The sequence below is a fragment of the Vanessa tameamea genome, chromosome 28 (assembly GCF_037043105.1).
Source record: "Vanessa tameamea isolate UH-Manoa-2023 chromosome 28, ilVanTame1 primary haplotype, whole genome shotgun sequence".
In the NCBI taxonomy this organism is placed as follows: Eukaryota; Metazoa; Arthropoda; class Insecta; order Lepidoptera; family Nymphalidae; genus Vanessa; species Vanessa tameamea.
In genome coordinates this window covers 1,121,179-1,145,216 of record NC_087336.1, presented here as the reverse complement: position 1 = coordinate 1,145,216, position 24,038 = coordinate 1,121,179, and the positions used below count along the sequence as shown (strand labels likewise).

The 24,038-nt window shown below is 34.2% G+C and overlaps 1 protein-coding gene, 1 long non-coding RNA gene and 1 other non-coding gene across 3 annotated transcripts in view; 1 reads left to right on the top strand and 2 right to left on the bottom strand.

Annotated features, from left to right (window-relative positions):
• Positions 1-693: 693 nt before the first annotated feature.
• Positions 694-2,497, bottom strand: LOC113396806 (zinc finger protein 62 homolog). Its single transcript, XM_026634869.2, has one exon. The coding sequence runs from the start codon at positions 2,376-2,378 to the stop codon at positions 744-746; it is 1,635 nt and encodes a 544-aa protein (XP_026490654.2). The 5' UTR covers positions 2,379-2,497; the 3' UTR covers positions 694-743.
• A 1,870-nt stretch (positions 2,498-4,367) lies between these two features.
• On the top strand, positions 4,368-4,486 carry LOC113396819 (5S ribosomal RNA). The gene has a single exon (XR_003368782.2). It is a non-coding gene; the product is annotated as a 5S ribosomal RNA (ribosomal RNA).
• A 10,607-nt stretch (positions 4,487-15,093) lies between these two features.
• LOC135194223 (uncharacterized) overlaps positions 15,094-24,038 on the bottom strand; it is a 131,105-nt gene continuing 122,160 nt past the window's right edge. Inside the window, exon 2 of the long non-coding RNA XR_010309719.1 lies at positions 15,094-15,160. This is a non-coding gene — a long non-coding RNA (uncharacterized LOC135194223). The remainder of the gene's footprint in view (positions 15,161-24,038) is intronic.

Here is a 24,038-nt window from a genome sequence, read left to right as displayed (position 1 = left end):
ACAATTAAATATTATTAATATACAATATATTCTAAAGTGACAATAAATAGTGCTTCTACATCCTAGTTTTAAATCTACAAGGCAGGATATTACAACTCAAGTTCCTTGTACAAAAACTGGCTTCATTGTACTAGTTCACAAAACGCAAATAGATCAACAAATGAACATTATCATGTTGTTGACATTATTACGAAGATTGAAGATATGGAAACACTCTTGTAATGTAAATCAACCCATTCACTCACGTCTTAATCATACAGTACACACTCATTCCTATATATACACATGATTGTACTTACAATTGATTTGCTAATCTATTATTTATAGTCAAAAATTTGTTATTATATTTCAATTTTGTTTTTTTATGATTTTTTTTCTGTACTTTAATAACTGTATTAACAGCGAAGCCTACAGGTTATACAGGATATGTGCTTAAAGGAGGTTTCATATTCTATTTGTAAAAATCTTGTTGAGAAATAAAGAAATGTATCTTTTGTAATTAATATAATAATTTTCAAAATAATTAGGTAATTTAGTACAAGATCTTAAAAAAAAAATAATTAAAAAAAATAAATGTACACAAATTATGTGCTATAATTTAATTTATTAATCACTGCAGTAATGTTTGGCTAAGTAAATGATAATTCTGCTATTGTATATCAATCGTTTGTCAATAAATAATTAGACGAGATAAAATTAAATATGATTTTATTGAGACTTCATTAATAATACAATCATGTTTCTTATACTTTAGTTTCTTCATTATCTTCTTTATTTACAACTACTTTATACTTATTCCTAGAAGAAGTGTCGATACCGTGCCGTCTATACATATGTTTTTTATAATTCGACCCATTTGTGAAGTCATGTTGACAGTACACACATTTGTACGGCCTCACACCAGTGTGCTGACGAACATGGAGATTTAAACGTGTTTTAAAACGGAATGTTTTATTGCAATATTCACAAACATAAGGTCTTAAGTCTGTGTGTATGATAGAATGTGAGATCAAATGACGTTTAGCCCTAAAACTTTTACCGCACTGTTCACATATGAATGGTTTCAAACCGGAATGTAAGCTTAAGTGAGAGATGAGATTCCCCTTTGCATGAAAGGCTCTCGGACAATGGTCGCATTTGTACCGCCTGGATTCTTCGTGTGTCCTCATATGGGCACTGAGGCTACCTTTAGTGTAATACATTTTACCGCAGACATGACAAGCAAAGTTCCTACTCCTTTCCGTATGTAGAACTCGATGCTGGTATAGATTCTGACGGTTTTTAAATACTTTATCACAGAGATCACATTTGCAATCTGTGTGTTTATCACTATTTATGATTTTAATTTCCTTTGATGATTTCTTTGATCCATTGAAAAATATAGTCTTGTGTTCCTTTAATTCTTCTGGTGTTTCAAATGATGCACCACAGTACGTACACTTTGTTTTATAAATGTCTTTATGATCTTTCACTTTGTGTAAATTGAGTTCCGATGTCCGTAAGAACACCTTATTACAATATTCACAGCAATGTCTCAGTGCACTGTTGTGTGTCCGTACGTGCCTGACGATGGATCTGTATGTACTGACAATTTTCTCGCATTCGATGCATTTAAATAAACAGCATTGGTTGTGAATTTGTAGAGAATGAAGCTGTAAGGATATAATACTTTGGCAGAGTATGTCACACTTTGCACATCTACACGTTTGATTGTCCCATGTAATATTTAAAGAAAGAATATCAATAGGTATCTCAGTACTATCGGATTCAAATTTAGAATCTTTATTTCTTTTTCGACTTACTTTTTTCTTTTTCGCAATTTTTTTTAAAGGTGAATCACTATCTGATGAGCTCAAGTAGCAATTATTGGACTCAATAAGAAGATCTTCGTAGTCTGTATCGTTTTCAGTCTTTACGGCGCCGTTGTCACCGGAGTTTTCGTTGGTGATGCTGACAGTTTTTTGAAGCAATACCTCAGGGTTTTCTGTAGATTCTTCTATTTTAATCTCTAGTTTAGGTCTTTGGAAGTCTTCCCAGTTTGTGTCTATTGGTTTCCCTGGAATATTCGGAAGTTTTGCACGCGTTTCCTCACAAGTTTGTTCATTGTTTTGTTGCGATATCTTAACAAATATTGCTTTTAATTTTTCTTGTGCAGTCCTTACGTTGTTTAAGAAAGTCCATGTTCTGTCTAACAGAGTGAAGCACGAGAAGCATATTGTTTTAGGAAGTTCGTTAGGCTTTGATATATCAATGTTTATCCAAGATAGTTTGGTTGCTACCTTTGGAGTAAACACTTCATGTTCTTCCGGTGATATTAATTGATCTACAGGAGTTGGTTCTGCACAAAGTCGACAATAAGTTTCTATATCTTCAGACATTGGTGTTAAATACCTATATATATATTAAAATTCTTTTTGTAATATATTGTGATGTATTTTAAAAAAAATGTACGATAAATAAATACAATTACTATTATTTGACGTAAGGACGCGACGGTGTTGCTACTTATTGTTACCTAAAATGGTTGCTCTATGAAAAGGTATTATTTACTATCTATTATATCTTTAGTAAAAAAATTAAATGAAAAATTGCAATACTCGCCTTTTAGATACAATTTTGACATCTAGTAATAATATTTAATAATTTAATATTGTGTTATAAATTACATAAATCTTTTAAAAATTTGAAAGTAAATGCATGAAAAAATATTTAAGTAATAATTTATAAAATAAATATAAATCTAATTATGTTTTAAGTAACTTAAATTGTCTAAAAAACAAAAACTCGTATTTTTTGTCTTAGTCTCTCTGAAGTTGACAGCCCAAAGTTGTCGTTGGTTAATAAAATTTATATATATAATGTGAATTGAGAATAATAATAGGATTTTAATTTTCAATTTATTTAGTGCGTACTTAAGAAATTATTATTTGACCATCTGGTGTTAATCCTTCGATTCTTATCCGTCATGTTTTTGGTAAGGTCTAAAATTCCTAGGTAAATTCAAAATTTCCTTGTTAAGAACGTTAAGTTATGACTTTAATTTATTAAAATAAAGACGTAGACATAAACATGTTCACATATAATTCGTTCAGTAGTGAGAATAAATTGTATGTGATGTGTATGTAACAATGTAAATGATGTTTTTTTCTCGTTCTTCGTGACTCGAGTATTAATTGACGCAAAACGAGTGATATGTTCAAAGTTAAAACCTCAGTAATGAAGTTTAAAATATCATTCTAACCGAGTTCTATAAAAATTGTATATGTCAACATGTCAACTGAAGGGTCTTTTTTATGTTTTGTATTTTTATTTATGTGCAGTGTAGTTCAGGAGCATATATATTTTTTTTATAGTACAGTACAGCGGAATCCCTACAATTCGAACCTCCTTAAGTCGAAATCCTCAGTAAATCGAAAAAAGACACTTTTCCCTTCCGCTGAACCCCTATACGCGGTAACTCGAATTATTTTGACTTTGTAATTAAAAAAAAAATGATATTTCCCTGCGAGGTATTGATAGTACATATTTATACTCTATAACTCGAACTTCAGAAAGCAGGCTTCGTAAATTGTAGTTAATAAAATATAATGACGCCTTACATGGAATTCCCTAATTGACGATAATATTGATCATACTGATCCAGCAGATTTTGAACCATTGATATAAGATAAAATAGCCAGAGCAGCAATTAATACACTACGAATTTACCTTGACAGATGTAATGATATCGAGGATCATATATTCAGTCTGAACAAATCGAATTTATTTATATTTTATTCTACACGTCGAAAAATATAATTAGAAAACGCGTCTTTCTTAGACGAAATTTTATGAGTTAAATATTTTTTATGTCGAAATTATTGTTAAGTCGAAAACTCCTCAACTCGAAATTTTTAGAATTTCCCCTGGCATTCGAGTTATCGAGATTCCACTTAAATACGACTTTTCTTCGACATATAAGTTGGTATATTGTTTAAAAGATAAGAAACTGAAATCCGTCTGTTTAGAATCCAGAGGTAAATATCAATAAGTAGGTATTTCTAATAGTATTGTAACGAAACACTAAATATTATGTTTCTAAATTACGGTCTTATTAATTCAAATATGTTTAATACTTTTCGTGTAAAGTTAGCAGTAGGTATTGCTAATTTGTTAAGGTTATATTTTAGTTTACGACAATATGAATGAAATGTCATTTAGTTTTTCTAAATTAGATTGGCATGATAAAATTACGTTTAATATAATCGCATATCAAAGCAAATTAAACGTTGAAATCATGTGATCATTAATAACGATAACAAAATTATTGTTAACAATGAATGATATAGAATCAATGTTTTAAATTCATGTTTTTTGATCGAGTCATCGCCAACGTCCATACCATGTTGAACACACCGGTTCTCGTCCGATCACCGAAGTTAAGCAACATCGGGCGCGTTCAGTACTTGGATGGGTGACCGCCTGGGAACACCGCGTGCCGTTGGCCTTTTTAATTTTCATTTTCTCTATGATAGTCTGTGTTATTTTTTATAGGAATAAAGTAAACTAATCTCAACGTGTTAATAGCTACATTTTACGTAATCAATTATTGATTTTACAATTATAAATTTACCAGATATAGGTCCTATCAATTGTTTGACGAATAAAAACATAGTCAATTCGATTAGTACCTCAAAAATCGTCATATTAAATGTACGTTCATTAATCAAATATCACCCCAATGTTACCAGCGCACAATCCCCTATTTAGATTGTACCGAGAGTGCGAATCACCAACATAAATCTCGGTAGTTAATTAATTTACTTTTGACTGTAAAATTGATGCTTTTTTTTCTAAAAAATGTTTACGCATCTACTCTAAGTTAATCTTTCTAATGGACACCGGACCGTAAGTTACCATGCACTGACAACTCTGGAAACTAAGATATAATCCCTTGCGACTCTGCTCACTGACTCTTTAAACTGGATAAAAAAACACTGCCGTGTAAGTACCTACACAGTTTTATGAGTAAATTACCTAGACGGGCTTGCACAAAGTCCTACCACAAGGTTATATATTTTCATTAGGACAACCAACAGTAGATACAATATTACATAAAAAAATACATTTCAAAATGATCTAGGCAAAAGTTCTATCACCGTGCACCATCGTATTGCACAATCTGTATTAAAAATAAGCAATAATTCGAGATAAGAAGTTATAACATTTTTTTTTAAATTATTATATACCTAATTAATAAAACCAATAATTTTATGGAATATTTTCCATGAAATTTGAAATGTGCACGAGTAAAATTCTTGATTTTTTGATTGAACCGAGGATTTATAATAATTCATAGTATATGTTTAATACGGATTGTAATAAAGTATATCAATTGGTATTTATATCGTGTGGTCATTTAAATTCGTCGCCCGAAAGATCGCTCGAATTCCGAAAACTATTTCTTCCCACGCCCAATACCTGATACCTGTTTTTCTTAAAATAACACTGAAGTCATTGTTAAATTAGGATACGAATTATTTTCTAGAGTACATTTAAATGGGTGCCTAGTTATTCTATTGGCTACGTTATAAGGAAGATCCCGATGTCTTAGATTCAGACCCCGGGTGGAGCTATTAAATAGTTTTTTGGCGATTCTGTTTAGAAATTCTCAGTATCAGTCCGGTATCTGAAAGTTGTCATTTTGTAATTTTGGTTTTTGGTCCAGCGCTTGGACACGTTTTGGTTGTGTCTATCGGATTATGACCTGTGTGCGCATACAGTTGCACTATAATGCTCTGCGTAGTTGGCAAGTCTCCTTTGAGTTTGGCTTAAGCGCCACAGGTGTATGAATGTAAGCAGTGTTCTGTTCCTCGAAAATATATTTAAACCTCACCGATTGTCCAGTAAGCCGAGATGGCCCAGTAGTTTGAACGAGTGCATCTTAACCGATGATTTCGGGTTCAAACCCAGACAATCACCACTGAATTTTCATGTTTGTCTTTATAATTCATCTCGTGCTCGGCGGTGAAGGAGAACATCGTGAGGAAACCTGCATGTGCCTAATTTCAACGAAATTTTGCCACATGTGTATCCACCAACCCGCATTGGAGCAGCGTGGTGGAATATGTTCCGAACCTTCTCAAAGGGAGAGGAGGCCCAGTTGTAGGAAATTTACAGGCTGTTACTGTGATTGTCCAAGACTTGACTATCGTAGCGCCCGATACGCGGCGCCCGTGTTTTGCACCTTGGATTAAGGCTGATTAAAAAATAATATTTTATGACATCGATAGGCGGACGGCAAATTAGTCACCTGATGGTAAGTGGTCACCACTGTCCATAGACATTAGCCGTACAAGTTTAAGTCTTCAAAGCAAACAATAAAAATAGACGCCAATATAAAATCTTAAGTAAAGACAATATTTAAAAGAAAAAGCGTTTCTTCATGTATTTTTTTTAATAATGGCTATATAACATAATTATATTATACTGAAGTAAACTATAAGAATACATTAGACAGACATTTATAACGAAACTAAAACCTAAATCAAAGTAATTCAAATACTCGTCTTCTGAATTTTAAATATGCTGACATTTCAACAGTCCAACTTTGACAGTCCAAACAAATTTTTGTAGTTTGTTCAAAAGTTTCATTAAAAATGTGATCAATGGAGCATAATTTTGATCAACATTACGACTGGCAATACATTTCATTGCCATATCCGATACCAGCTGAACATGCGGCTGGCTGAATTAAAAAAAGGCCTATGTTCTTCGCCGGGACTGAACACATACGACATTTAATCTAAATTAGTTCCGCGGTTTGAGCGTGAAGAGGTAACAGACCGAGTTATTTTCGTATTTATAATATTAGTATAGATGTTCTCGGTGGGTTTAAGGTTTATAATTAAACTATGATTATTTATCTGTGGCCCTGACACATTTTAGTTTCCAAGGTTGGGAGGGCAGGCAAATCAAATCAAAATATACTTTATTCAAGTAGACTTTTACAAGCATTTTTGGATCGTCATTTAACAAACTATAATAAGTGAAGCTACCACCGGTTCGGAATGTAGATTTTACCGAGAAGAATCCGCAAGAAGTTCCTTGCGGGTTCAGTGAAAAAGAGAAAAAGACTGAACTCGGTAGTTACTCTTTTTCAACATTTAAAAATACAGTCATGTTAGTTAAATACAATTATATATGTATATAATATATCCTTCTTTACCAATGTATTTTTTTACAAATGATATATATAAATTAGTTAGTTAAATTTCTTATTGCGCTATTGTCTATGGGCGGTGATGTCTGTTACATTTTTGTCGATAAAAAAAAAAAATACCGCCATTAACGGAGAGCAAGTATCAAAAGCTGATTTAAGGCAGAAATATTGGTGCTTGACTCAAGATGGATTCCTGATATTGATACAAAACAAATAATAAGTAAAATTGTCTATGTATATTTGACAGTACGTCATATAATATAGTAAATTAATTAGTCAAGATGGCCGAGTTGTTAGAAGGCGTGCATCGGCACTGATGATTAGGGTTCAAACCCAAGCAAGCATTGAAGGTTTATGTCATGCTCGGCGGTGAAGGAAGCGTTGTGAACCCTGCATGTGTCTGATTTCAATGAAATTCTTCCACATGTGTATACAACCTAACCGCATTGCAACAGCGTGATGGGAATAACACAATCCTCAATCCTCAAAAGTAGAGGAGGCGTAAGCCCAGCAGTGAGTCATCTACAGACTGTTATTTACTTACTTTTATAGTAAACTAGCTGAACCTGCGGCTTTACCTTAATTCAATTTATGAAACACAAACTTCCAATCCCCTTTTTACCCCCTTAGGGGTGGAGTTTCGTAAAATCCGCTCTTAGCGGATGTCTACGCTCTATAAAGAACCTACCAGTCAAATTTTAAGTTTGTTAGTGTTATAGTTTCTAAGATATATATGTTACAGTGAGTGGTATATCGGTGTTATATATATATAGATTAATAATTGAATAAAGATGAATTGAGCCGAGATGGCCCAGTGGTTAGAACGCGTGCATCTTAACCGATGATTTCGGGTTCAAATCCAGGCAGGCACCACTGAATCTACATGTGCTTAATTTGTTTATAATTCATCTCGTGCTCGGCGGTGAAGGAAAACATCGTGAGGAAACCTGCATGTATGTGTCTAATTTCAACGCCAATTCTGCCACATGTGTATTCCACCAACCCGCATTGGAGCAGCGTTGTGGAATATGCTCCATACCTTCTCCTCAACGGGAGAGGAGGCCTTAGCCCAGCAGTGGGAAATTTACAGGCTGATTATGTTTATGTAATTGAATAAATCTATATAGTGATAGTATATAATAGTAATATTATGTCGATGTATCACCATGCATCGTTGGTCTATTGACCAGAAGTAAGGCCGCAGATAACAAGATCCTGCGTTCAAATCCCAGGTCTGATAACAAGTTATTGGTTTTTTTTTTCATCAAAAACTTCTCAGTAACAGCTCGGAGTCTCGAAGTTAGAAGTGAAGCCGTTGATCTTGCCCCTGAACTAATTCCGCTCCTGTCTGATATGGCGTCCCATCGGATTATGAGAGTGAGGAGAGTGCACCTGTGTTTGAGCACACACTCGTGCACTATACAATGTCTTTCGTAGTTACCTGGTCTCCATTGAAATCCGCCATGGCTGAATTCGGACATGACGACATCATCATCATCAGACGGCCCATTTGCCAAGAAAGAAAAGAAAGGCAAAAAGAAAATCAAATTTATTTAACAATTTTTATCCGTTTATATATTTCTTAGTATTTTCTGTCCTGGCAACATTCTTAACGGATCAACAGAGAGTAGTTATTGCGTAAATGGTGTACCTAGATCCTAGGTCAATGGCTTCTCATAAGGAACTTCTTAGTATTCGTGATGCGTTGTTTTACTGTCGGAATCTAAATTGTTATCGCCGTCTGGAGATTTCTGATATATAGCAGTTTTGTTATTTTGTTTACTCGCAACACCGGTTAATGTTGCCATAAAAGTAACTTATATACGAATTGAATTTAAAGAAATAACGGTTTTAATAACGTTTTGCACGTCATTTCGAGAGACTAGTCCTCTATTCGACTTTGTTTACGAGTATTTTGGATATAAAAATATATGTATTATTATGTGAATTTAATCTAAATATAAGAATAAAATTTTATATGATACTTTGAAAAAATACTAAAAAAATGCTAATAGATACCGATGACTTAGGTGGACGTATCGTAGGCAAACTGTATCGGTCTTTTTTTTTAAATTGTTATCTCGGCCATCCTAGCTATGACAGAAATAACACTAGGACAGAATTATTGTATAGTCGTCTGTAATTAGTGTGTTCATTATCATCAGATGTCTAGTTTAATTTGAAGAATTACGTTGAATAATCAAAATTAAAAGGTAATGTATTCAAGTAGGCTTTTGTAAGCACCATTTTACAGAATTGTATCAAACGGATTGTGTTATAGATTCGAGCCTTTAGCTCCAAGATTATAAAGAGATCGGTCAGTTCTATTTTTAAAAATGAAAACAGATTCAATATCTGTAGCTTTACCCCAAAGTGATATGCCACAAGACAAACGAATAAATGTGTGTTAATATCCACAGCTCTCATACCTAAATGTTTCTAGACTGTTAAAAATGTAATTGTTTCTTGCCGGTTCTTCTCGGTAGAATCTATTTTCCGAAATGGTGGTTCAACTCAACATAACGATTCAAAAGTGCTTTTATGAACCTACTAGAATAAATATTATTTTGATTTTGATCTACTAAAATCATAAAGTTCATATAACCTATTCCAATCAAAGAAGGAATAAAGATAAACAAACTTTAGATCTACGTATTGCTCAGCTAATAGCTCAGTTATATTGTACGCCACTAACAGTTCTCAATTAATATGTCTTTATTAATAATACAACACTATTATTAATAAAGATATATTAATTTTCCACTTAATTACTTATATACGCTTTTACTTTGCAAGTTTCGATAACATGTCCGTCGACATTCGAAACGCAATTTTTTCGCGAATCTGTAATGAATATCATAGACTATCCAAGCTCTCGACCAATGATATTGCGTTAATTCGATGTCAAACAGTCTATAGTCTATTGTCTAAGAGTCATATGAAATATTAATTATTAAAAATTATGTTTATGTATTTAAAAAAAAAAAAGAATGTATTTATGTATTTGAGCCGAGATGGCCCAGTGGTTAGAACGCGTGCATCTTAACCGATGATTTCGGGTTCAAACCCAGGCAGGCACCACTGAATTTTCATGTGCTTAATTTGTGTTTATAATTCATCTCGTGCGACCTGCATGTGTCTAATTTCAACGAAATTCAGCCACATGTGTATTCCGCCAACCCGCATTTGAGCAGCGTGGTGAAATATGCTCCAAACCTTCTCCTCAAAGGGAGAGGAGGCCTTTAGCCCGGCAGTGGGAAATTTACAGGCTGCTAATGTTTATGTATTTAGATACTTTAAATAATAAAGTTCGAAGTTCGATGTATCGATTTTAAAATAATTATCGTAGAGATTTGAAAGATAACGGATCACGAGCCTTGGATGTCGTCCATGCAAACTTCATGAAATAAATACATATGTCTAAAGTTATGGTTGAAGTTCACTTCTTTTTTTTTATATTATAGTCCAAACGACTTTGAAGCGAAAGTATAAATAGTAAATATTAATTATTTTTTATGAAAATTTTGTATTTTTATAAAAATAATAGCTACCCTTTTTGGCTGAACTCTGGTGTAATAAGGGCCTTCATATACATATACAACCTATAACAGAACTAAAATAAGAAGAATAAAACGTATATTCTTGTTCTTTACCGGCTACGAAAGTTGAAATTCTTAGTTTTTCTCTACTATAATATGCGTGTATTAAATTCCGTTGCGTAGTTCTAAGATCTAAGTTTACAGACGGCGGGAAGCGACTTCGTTTTATACTATGTAGAGATTGATAACATCGTAACAGACAGTTGAATTTTGTCTTTAAAAAAAAAAAAAAACACACTCCATTTTACAAGAGTCAGTGACATTTCAATTAACTGTTAAATTCGAGCTTTGTCTTTATAAAGTAGATTTAAGAGATACAATTAAACAATGTATCCTTATACTATCCCTATGTAATACTAGTTGTCGCCTGCGGCTTCGCTCGCGTTTTCGGCGTTGGTTGTCATGGGTTAGGCAAAAAAAAGTGACCTATCTCCTTTCCTGGAGTTCAAATTTGCTTCATACCGAATTTCATCAAATTCGGTTCAGTAGTTTGGTTAGAGAAGCCAATAAGAAGAGCCATAGACAGACAGACAGAGTTGCTTTCACATTTATTATATTATTAGTATTAGTAATATTAGTAATTAGTTATTAGTAAATTCGTAAATTAGTAAGTTAGTAGATTAGTAGATTAGCAGATTAGTAAATTAGTATAGTATAGGTAAAATTCTTTTTTTACCCATTATAGGCAAGCTTTTGCCCGTTGTCTTGCCTGATGTTAAGTATCGACACGGTCTACGTAACATGCTTGTCTGGAGGATACCTGTTAACTAGATTTGAAGACATTAAGGTTGTACCGTAATCGGAAAATACTCAGGCAAAATATTCCGCAGTTAACAGTGCGAATGTTAAAGGTGGACTCAAAGTGCATAGCTATGGCAATTTGGACGCGTTTGCCTGACCGTTTGATAGTAAAAGGGGGCAGGCGGAATTGATTCGTGTAATTCCTGAGAACATTCTCTACGTTCTTGACTTTAAGGTCAATTTTGATTTATATATAGTTGTGGTAAGAACACGTGAATCTTAAAACACGATCTCGGGTTCGGTGACGGTGAAGTCGTGAGGAAACCTGCATGTGTCTAATTTCAACGAAATTCTGTCACGTGTGCCATCTACCCACATTGGAGCAGCGTGGTCGAATATGCTTCTCCTCCTCAATGGGAGAGGAGGCCTTAGCCCAGCACTGGGTAATTTATAGTCTGCTACTGTAGTTCCGTGAGTCTGTATCGGACCGGAGTCAGGCCCCGAATGTACAGCACGAGCAACCAACCCATAACAGCCGATTTCACGCGAAGTATGACGTACAGGCAGTTGTAACCAAGTAACCGCTAGATGGCGTGCTTTTGTTTCAATATTCACCTGGATGCGACACATATAATTTCTTGACGTAAATAATTCTAATATACAAATAAATATGTACATTAGGGATGTGCTATAATTATTTTTATTTATTTAACAAAGTCTAATCACAAAACTTGAACACGTGTCTGTGATTTGAATTTTTTCGGGAAATAACCTTCGTTGCGATTACAATTCAGCCTGTGTCATTGGTTGAAGGAATATAATATATATGTATATATTCTTTTGTACAACATCGAAATAATTCACAAATAAATGCATATATTAGACGCATTCTCAGTAATCTGTCTTAGGCAAGTTGTTCGGACCGATTTGGTAACATTTCGATGGGCATTGATTGATTCAACGTGACCCGAGATATCATCCGATGTAACTTATATAAATAAATATTGGACAACATCACATACATTACTCTGATCCCAATGTAAGTAACTAAAGCACTTGTGTTATGGAAAATCAGAAGTAACGACGGTACCACAAACACCCAGATCCAAGACAACATAGAAAACTAATGAACTTTTTCTACATCGACTCGGCCGGGAATCGAACCCGGGACATCGGAGTGGCGTACCCATGAAAACCGGTGTACACACTACTCGACCACGGAGGTCGCAGCAGTATGCCAACTTAAAACTATGGGTTGTTTGCGAATTTCTCGACGATTCCGCCTGGGATTGAACCAGGTCTCCAGGATCTGTAGGCTTCGGCTAGCTAAAGATAAATTTCATTTGAATAAAATTCAATATCCATTGCATTAGTGACTCTATTAACATGCGTATCTCTTTTAGGCTTTTGAATCGGTCCAAGCACTGTTTTTATTGATAGTTTTTGATGAGGACTTTTGTAAGGCCCTATACTGACGTCGCGTTGACTATGTTTATTTTATTTTATTTTCACTAGGACAACCAACAGTAGATACAATATCACATCCAAAATAAAAAATAAAAAATTACATTTCAAAATTATCAAGGCAAAAGTTCTACTACTTACAGGTCTCACCGTGCACTATCATATTACACAATGTAATTATTCAAAACATGAATTAAACATAAGCATAATAATTAAAAATAAGAAATACAATACATTTTTTAAACTATTATATAATAAATAATTAATAAGATAAACCGTATGATTAGAATTGGGCACAAATGAAATTCTTTATTTTTCGATTGAATTGAGGTCGACTATCGTGACTGATGGTATTAAAGTAAAAGATATTTTACATATATATATATATATAGTAAATATAAATAATAAAGAAAAAATAAACAAATATGAAAATAAAAAATATCAAAAAAAAACTTTTTTTGTGTAAAGTACTAAGTGCTGCAATTTGCAGAATAACGCAAAGTAGCAACATAAAGCGACTCAAGCGCTCGTTTAAAAATGTAAGGGCAACACTATGAAAAATTCAAGCACTTTTTAAACAGCGCTTATTTTAAATCCCGTGGGAACATTCGTATACTTATATACCAATTTGAATGACTAGTGAGTCAGTGAAATCACATGTTCGATCTGATGATCGTTTGAGTATTTTTTTTTTTAATCTTTATGTCAAAGGTGTCTCCGCTTAACAGAGGAGGATCTATTGAAGCCTTGTCTTTTAGGTTATTACTGTATCTACTCGTAATTACTCTACAATATATTTTATAACGTAAGAATTATTTACAAATGTAGATTTCATATTTAAATTAATAATTTCTTTTCAATATGCCGGTTGCCTGAAACGATATGCCAATTCGTTTCAACGAATGAGAAGAGATTCATAATGACATTAGTGAAATTAGTGACATTTCCTTTAATGTTAGATTGCCTTCGTTAATCGTTAGAAAAATAAATAAATAGTTGTTTTCTGGATTGAAGGGTGAGTGAGCCAATGTAACTACAGGCAGGTTCATAACAATTTAGTTCCCAAGGCTGATGGCGCATTGGCGATGTAAGTTAGATTTGGGATTTGGGATTTGGGAATTGGATTGGAATTAATCCCTTATTCCTGTAATTACACCTTCAAACCGGCACACAACAATACTGAGTTCTACTGTTTGGTGGTAGAATATGTGATGAGTGTCAGATATTCATCACCTACCCAGACAGACGCGCACGAAGCCCTACCACCAAGTATATTAATTCAAAAAATGAACAATGTTAAAGTAATTAATTTTTTTTTTTTTGTTAAGCAGAAATAATAATGATTTCATAAAACTCAACAAGATTTTCATGCGTCCAGTTTAATCGGGCGAGACGAATATTGTAATGTACTTCAGAAACAGACAAAACCATACCCGTTTCAAAAACGACGGAACAGGAGACATCACAAATTTTGAACTTGAAAAAAAAATCTAATACCAAAATCTGTACCAAGTCTCACGAAATCGCGTTCACAGTTTCGAAATACATAGCAAGGTCTTATATATTATGATTTACGGTATTCAATACGTCTCTCAGTTCATTGACCTATTTCACTTGACAAATACCCTGACGGTTTTGTCAATGGAATGTTTAAAATATTTCGTTATCTTAATTCTGCGCACGCGCACAAATAGAGTTGTAACTCGTAATATATTGTGATGATTTTTAATTCGCACGAGGGTATTAACCTTCGCACCTGCCGGGATTGTGGTACTTACCTGACAAAATTATTGTCAAGACTGTTTTATTTAATGAAACGCTTGCCAACGCGCTTTTTTCCCTATAACTTTGGTTTGAACTTTTCAGTATATGAAATCATTTATTTACATAAGAATTAATAGCATAAAGACAAATACTAATAATAATTAACAGATCGACTGCACAAAACATGAACTCGTGGAATGGTGGTAAAAATGCCAGTAGAATTTCTACGTTGAATCGCAATTCCAATCCTCTGGGAAAATGAAACAGTCATTGTCACCAGTGGGGGCAATAAGGCGAGGTGTTGACTTTATTTTTAGATGTTGCAAAAGAGTAACTACTGAGTTTCTTGCCGGTTGTTCTCGATAGAATCTACATTCCGAACCGGTGGTAGCTTCACTTAATTAATAGTTTGTTAAATGACGATTCAAAAACATATTTATAAAACATTATTAATAAAGATATATAGTATAATTTTATGTTGATGTGATATTGTTTTTTTTTTAAAGTTTTATTTCTAGGGAGTCGAAACTCAAGCCCAAACATTTCAAATGTGACCGTCATAATTATTATTCGAATTTTTTTTTAGCATTACACTACGTAAATTAAAATAAAAATGTCGGCGGGGTCGAGCTCCTCTTAAAAGACAATGCTGGATCTGTTTGTGCACAAGGGCACCCTCAATCTCATGATCTGATGATGCAAATCAAATCAAATCAAAATATACTTTATTCAAGTAGGCTTTTACGAGTACTTTTGAATCGTCATTTAACAAACTATTTAAAGTAAAGCTACCACCGGTTCGGAATGTAGATTCTACCGAGAAGAACCGGCAATAAACTCAGTAGTTACACTTTTTCAACATCTAAAAATACAGTCATGTTAGTTAAATACAATTATATATGTATGTTATGTTATAACATAAACACACAAACACCCGATTGTTAGTGAGGAAACCTTGACTTTTTTTTAAATAACAATGATTTACATTAAGGCATTAATTATAAACAAAAAAAACTGTCATGATCGCCTGTTATAGTGGCATATATGCTAGAATTGATGATCTTCTGAGCATAAATCAACAAGGCCTTACTGTTACCAGTGACAGTAAGGCGAGGTGCTATAATTTTAATGCGTTTTTTTTTACATACATACATTAGCAGCCTGTAAATTTCCCACTGCTGGACTAAGGCTTCCTCTCCCTTTGAGGAGAAGGTTTGGAGCATATTCCACCACGCTGCTCCAATGCGAGTTGGTGGAATACACATGTAGCAGAATTTAGTTGAAATTAGACAATTGCAGGTTTCCTCACGATGTTTTTCTTCACCGCCGAGCACGAAATGAATTATAAACACAAATTAAGCACATGAAAATTCAGTGGTGCTAGGCTGGGTTTGAATCCGAAATCATCGGTTAAGATGCACGCGTTATAACCACTGGGCCATCTCGGCTCTTTTAATCTTAAGCACAAGAAAATTGGTGATTGCCTGGATCTTTACCAGCAGTATTTGGTTTAGATTTAAAGGTTCTTAAAGGGCCATTACGGGTACTTGAATAAAACTTGATAAACGCTCTCAGAATACACACTTTTCCCGTTTCATCGTTTAACTGTTCCATATAATGTTAATCCCAAAATCGATGACGTATTTAACCGTTCTTGGGTCACTAACTGTATTTTTAGATGACCCAACAATTTAAACTTTCGCGCGCGGAATATCAATGCCCTTTAATTTATAAGCGACGGGGTTTTGACCCTTGTTTGACGTCAGGTTGTAGTGGAAAAAAGATGATCATCAACATACATCTTCTCCTGCTGGCGCAGCAGAAAGCCCTTAATAAATAACAATTTTTCTATCAGTTTAGGAAAGTATTACAATCTGTGTAATTTACAATTGGGACCTCGCAAAAAGTTCGATTTTATCTACGAACTAAAACAATTTTGAATGTTAATTGACATATTTCTATTTGATTGTAGGTCTTCGTACGAGTCTTGGTAATAACCTCATCATCAGATACTCTACTGCTAAGCCTGGCCTTACCGAAAATAAACCACCAATATTAGCTAAGTAATAAAATAAAACAACAACTAAAATAATCATAAGCTTTGAAATTTTGAATTTAAAAGATAATTTACACAACTATACTTGGGATAATTCGTTTATCCTGTACCTCAGCCTCCGAGGCTGTCAACCGGGGTGAGATACCTTTTTGCTTCTCAGCGGAAGACAGCATCAGAGTGCGCGTATTAATTTCCACTAATCCTATAGCAAGAAGCCGAGATGGCCCAGTGGTTAGAACACGTGCATCTTAACCGATGATTTCGGGTTCAAACCCAGGCAGGCACCACTGAATTTACATGTGCTTAATTTGTTTATAATTCATCTCGTGCTCAGCGGTGAAGGAAAACATCGTGAGGGAACCTGCATGTGTCTAATTTCAACGAAATTCTGCCACATGTGTATTCCACCAAACCGCATTGGAGCAGCGTGGTGGAATATGCTCCATACCTTCTCCTCAACGGGAGAGGAGGCCTTAGCCCAGTAGTGGGAAATTTACAGGCTGATTATGTATGTATGTATGATTATGTAATCCTATAGCTTCTGCAGTCTTTAGTAAGACCATAACAATTTAATCTTAGTAGTAACCTCTATAAAAAAATAGTTTATTCGTAAAAATTATACCTCGTTTAATTTTACGATTGCCGACGTAACTGTTTAATAACTAGTGTAAGTTCTGTTCCGGGTTAATCAAACGTGTATCATACTACGATTATATTTTAGTACAATACGTCGAACAGCCTTGACCTATAGGAACTAAACGAGGATTGAACGATTAAGGATCACCTTTAACAATTAAAATAATAAAGCAAGTCATCCAGTGAAATATCGATTGTTGAATATCGAATAGAGTGTATATTTGATTGAATGGCTAACAAAAAACTGGGCAAACTAATGGTAGGTGGTCAATTCCCGTGTTTGTGCTGACCTATTCCAGCCACGGCTGCTAATTTCAAGGGACTTAGTTCCCAAGGTTGGTGGTGCATTGGTTTGATGTAAGGAATGGTTAATATTTCTTACAGCGTCAGGGTTTATGGTTGGTGGTGGTTACTTATCATCCTGTTGCCTATGGAACCGTCCGCCTAGCTATAAAATAAAATAAAAAGTTCGTGTCACAGAACTACGTCATTTATGAACTCTTTTGGATTTTCGTAATCACACTCTACTTCTCGTTTTGGTCCCATTTGAGTTTGAAGAATAAATACCAACCCTACGGGTAAAAAATATGGGCTGAATTTTTTTATGGACCCGATTTTTTTTTGTAATTTTCGTATAGTATTATTTGAAGTGAGTTTTTATTTTGGTTACCTTTTGGAGGATTCCGTATCCCAATGGTAAAACGTGACCCTATTATTAAGACTCCGCTGTCTATCCGTCTGTCACCAAGCTGTATCTCATATATTATAGTTAGACATTTGAAATTCTCACAGATGATATTATCCTATATAACTACAAATACTAAAAAACAGAATAAAATAAATATTTAAGGGGGTACCCATACAAGTGTTAGAAATATTTATTTATTTATTTACATTTATATTATAATTATATATTTAATAAACTCATATTTTATTATTGTATCCGATTTCATAAAAGTGTAATCGATTTCAGAACGTCATTCGTGTGGCTTTAAAAAAAAATAATACAAGATGGTTTCCCGCGAAAATTGATTTAAAAAAAAAAGAGATTCGCGCATGGAATGAGAATAGAAGATTTTTGTTAATTGGATTTTTAACTTCAGGACTATAATATTTATAAAATAAAAAAAGTAATAAATAAATATTCTGTGTATTTATTACAAGAGACATTGTTTTTTTGTCGTGTTTATAGATAATGGTACGGAACCCTTCGTGCGCGAATCCGACTCGCACTTGACTGGTTTTTATATTATTTATATATCGCTAAGGATCGAAACTGCGAAACTATCAGCTCGGTTACATTGATTCCTTTGAAGCGATACAGCGCTATAAAGCGTATCTATATAAGATATTATTACACGTTTGGTGAACAGTAATTATGTAATTTTTATATAGCAGTTATTATATTTTAATTGCACTAAATCACTAAAGGATTTTTTCACGCATCGATATCGGTTAATAAATATTTAATTATTTTCAAAAGTTAATTTTCGTCTTTAAGCTACAATTGAAATTGTTTTCGCGGATAATTTTATTAAACCGTGAAATTTAACATAGACAATAATTTTGTAGGTTATTGTTTTTTATAGAAATATGCAGTCGGTTTTTTTTTTTTAACTCGGCATTAAGCTTTGCGCAAACGTCTTGGATCATACTTTTTACCTCAAACGATGTATGTTTCGAAATATTCAGCTAGAATTGAATAAAAATACGTTTTAATTTTTATGATAAAATGTGTTAATAAAACAAAATATATATAAAAAATTACATTTTTCGTTTTAGTTTGAATGTTGCCATTGTAAATTAAAATAATTTTAACTTCAATACGTGTTATAAAACGTCCCAATTCATTTATACAGAAATTAAATTATGAAATCGACTATACAAATATATATTTTATAATTTTTATAACCATCTTTTCAAATTACTACAAATTAATTGTATTTTTTTTGTCATTTGTGACAGTTGGTCGTGTATGAATCGGTAAACTTCGATAAAGTTTAATGTGTTTTGACCACTGGACCTTTGCGTCGTGTCGATCTTTGGGCTCGAATATAAAATGTGAATCGTCGGAAAAATAACTGTAAAGGATACCATTGTTTCGGTTACAGATAAAGATCGTTTGAACGCGGTCGTGATAGCGTTAGCCAGACTATGAAATGACGTATCGTATGATGACGATATTCTCCAGACTGACATTCGGCTATGGCGGTTACTGTCAACAGTGACTAGTGTAAACTTAACAAAATATGCCTAAAATAAAACTCCGCAATGATGATGATGATACATTTTTCTCTTTTTTAATTTTTTTTTTTGGTTTTCCTTCAACGCTCAAAACCGAATGAATCAAATTACCGTATCCTCCTTCCCCGCACACATTTTTGTTGCCATTCACGAAATATAATTACCGGCAGTCAATAATATTTTATTGTAAATAAAAATATAAAATGAAAAATAATAATTTAAAACATTAAATAAACGTCGGCTTACACTAGTAAACGGTAAAGAGGGAATAAATATAATTTACTAGTTGTTGCCCGCGCCTTTGCTCGAACTTTAGGGGTTGCTTGTCATGGGTTAGGCAAAAAAGTTTCCTATGTCCTTTCTTGGAGTTCAAGTTTCCTTCTTATCAAATTCCGTTCGTTGGTTTTGTAGTGAAAGAGCGACAGACAGACAGACAGAGTTAGTTTCACATTTATAATATTAGTATAGATGAATAGACTAGCTGTTTACCGCGGCATTGCTCGCTTAATTTCAAATATTACGTTAAGACTTCTTTGTATACATTGGTTTGTATTTCATTAGGGTAGAATATCCAGAACCGTTTAAATACGTATCTACCCATTTTTAATCAGCATCTCAAAAATAATCATTTTTCGAACTTAAAAAAAAAAAGACTGATTTCCATAGGAACTTTCAACGTCTATTCCCGTTCCTATTAACTGTAAAGGTGTGTTTACTCAATAAAACGATCCTAGTCAACAAATTTCACGGCCCTAACTTTGATAGTTTACGCTCGTACAGAAGATATCGAGCTTCGAGCTTGTCGTCGTCTTGGAAGACGTGGCACACTGCCTTTTTTTTTACGTAGCCTCAAGATGTTTTCCATCACCGAGCACGTGATTCAATTACAAACTAAACATGAAAATTTAGTGGATTGCCTGGGCTTGAACCCACAATCATTGGTTAAGATGCCTTCCTACCGCTGGGCCAACTCGGCTATCTTGTATATAAATAAATAAATATTGGACAACATCACATACATTACTCTGATCCCAATGTAAGTAGCTAAAGCACTTGTGTTATGGAAAATCAGAAGTAACGACGGCACCACAAACACCCAGACCCGAGACAACATAGAAAACTAATGAATTTTTTCTACATCGACTCGGCCGGGGATCGAACCCGGGACCTCGGAGTGGCGTACCCGTGAAAACCGGTGTACACACTACTCGACCACGGAGATCGTCAAATATATATTATATGTATTTTTTTATAATATATATGTTTAAATTAAATTAGAAAACATTAATTTTTAATACGTTTCGGCCTTACAAGATCACTATTGAATTACACGCCGTTCATTTGCGCGTCACGTTTTACGAACGCTAAATAATAGAATGAGAAACAATGGTCGAATGGCCGATATTGATTATAAGATATTAAATAAATAAATAAATAAAATAAATAATATTTAGAAATATGAAAACAATGGACGTATCGTTTGTGTGAAAGACGATATGGTTAGAAGTAATGTTACTTGTGAGATGACATCCGACAGAGTCTGGACGATGTGCTGCGCCGACCCCAAGCATAATTGGTATTAGGGCAGGACGATTTAGAAATAAGCAATTTACTAACAGTACGATCATTACGAGTTAATTTTACAAGATTAGATTCAATGTTATATATTTATCGATTTGTTAAATAGATTGCCCTGGAAGTAATCAGTAAATAACTCAATTTAGACGTTAATTATGAATTAATTACCTAATTAAATTAAATTCCTCCGGTCCGCCTTTACACAGGTACAATAAAGGTCTATTTACAACCTTTAGGTTGAAAGATTATTGTTTTTTTTAGTTATTTTGTGTTCCGGTTTGAACGGTGAGTGAGCCAGTGTAACAAGGGACGTAACATCTCAGTTCCTAAGATTAGTGGCACATTGATGATGAATGATCAACTTCTATAGGTCTATGAATCAAGGGGCTATTTGCCAAACTGCCTCTCTAAATAAAAAAAAATCCCGTAACATTAAACACATCAGACATTCAGGTCCACTTTCTATGAGATGAGCTCCTTGCTCGTTTGCCTATTCCATAAAAAAAAAAACATTAAATACAAATTGCAGGAACTAACTATAATTCAATGGACGTTTGTTATGAAGCTTCGTGGTTTTAAATCGCTCCCCCCGACTCTAGTAACTACAAGGGTACAGTGTTTGCTACGTAATGCTATTTTAATGGTGTTCCTTATCTTTTTTTTTATGATATCGCTAGGCGGACGAGCAAATGGGCCACCTGATGGTAAGTGGTCACAATGGTTTTGTAAGAAATATTAACCATTCCTTACATCAATGCGCCATCAACCTTGGGAACCAAGATGTTACGTCCCTTGTGCCTGTTCACACTTGTTACACTGGCTCACTCACCCTTCAAACCGGAACACAACACTACTGAGTACTGCTGTTTGGCGGTGGAATATCTGATGAGTGGGTGGTACCTATCCAGACGGGCTTGCACAAAGCCTACCACCATCTTAGTATGACTGTAGCAGACCTTACATAAATGTCCATCGATCGTCTGATCCACTTCGACTTTTAACCGTGGTTAAACTTTTCCCAAATACTATTAAAATGACTCATTAATACGTCATCGATAAAGATGTCTTCCATAGATAGCAATGAGCTGAAAGTCAAGGTTGTTGGTTAAATTTAAAGCTATTAGAGTTCGGGTCACATCTTTCGCGGGCCAGCCAAAGTCACGTACGGATAGCAAAACAAGAAAAAAGCTTTTTTTTTTCTTAATTTGTAATTCTGTTATCAGTTGAGAAATAATCAATACTAATATTATAATTGTGAATGTCTGTCTGTTACCTCTTCACGCTTAAACTGCTGAACTGTTTCAGTTGAAATTTTTTTAATTCATCCCAATATGAGATGAAAGGGGTTACAGTTTGGGAGTTATAGGTAAAATTTTATTTCGCGTAAAGCCGCTGGTATTGCCAGTTAAATATAAACAGGCGGACAGTAAGCTTATTGGTATTTTATTCATATTTATAGATCTCTGTATTATCTAAAAATCTGTCTAAAGCCGAGATGGCCCAGTGGTTAGAACGCGTGCATCTTAACCGATGATTTCGGGTTCAAACCCAGGCAAGCAATGAATTTTCATGTGCTTAATTTTTTAAGTTTATAATTCATCTCGTGCTCGGCTGTGTAGGAAAACATCGCGAGAAAACCTGCATGTGTTTAATTTCAACGAATTCATGTGAAAACATGTGTATTCCACCAACCCGCATTGGAGCAGCGTGGTGGAATATGCTCCAAACCTTCGCCTCAAAGGGAGAGGAGGCCTTAGCCCTGCAGTAAGAAATTTACAGGCTGTTAATGTAAAAAAAAAATGTATGTAAAGAAGTTTCAACCACTATACGAAGAGGACGATAGCGAGTAAACTGATAAAACAATAATAGCCTTTGCATGTCCTATAGCATCGTGAAGGCTTACAGCTTGTTTCTGCTGTTCCAAGCCATTGGATTCACATAAGGTGGTAGGGCTTTGTGCAATGCTCGTCTAATTAGGTACCACCCAAACATGAAATATTCTATGCCCAAGCAGTAATATTTAGTATTGTTGTGTTTCGGTTTGAAGAGTCAGTGCACCAGTGTGACTGCAGGCACTAGGAAATTTATTGTCTCTCAAGCTCGCTCTCTAACATTTCTTACAGAGCTAATATATATATTGGTGTCGGTGACCACATACCCTCAGGTTGCTAAGTTGCCCGTCTACCTACCTAAAAAATATGGTTGATTTTAACGGCACATATACGTTTCCTGGTGATGTTTTCTATCACAACCGAGCATTGTGTTTGAATTGATAATCTTGAGATTCACGTGACCACTCAGCTATTTCATAATCGCTTAATTCTTGAAATCTAGATATCTATACGTTTATATAATACTACAAATAAGGTGCCATTCATATATTATGTAAGACTATTTTCGCTTGTTTTTGACCCCTCCCCCCATATTATAAGAAAAAATAAGAATAGGCCGACCTCCTCCCCCCTGTTTAATATTTATTACGTAAGAATGTAAAGGAAAAAAATAATACACGTTTGGTTTATTTTAATGTTTATGTTTCAAAGAACCTTTTATTGAAATTAATTAACTTTGCGCATTTTTTTGATCTTACGTAAGATCTATCGAGACTCCTTCCCACCCCCTTGTAAGAAAACGTAAGACATGGTCGACCCCCCCCCCCCTAAATCGTCTTACGTAATAAATGAATGGCCCCTAACTAGATCTTCTAAACTATAAATACTATTAACTTGCTTTATAGTATAGTTACTCTTAACGG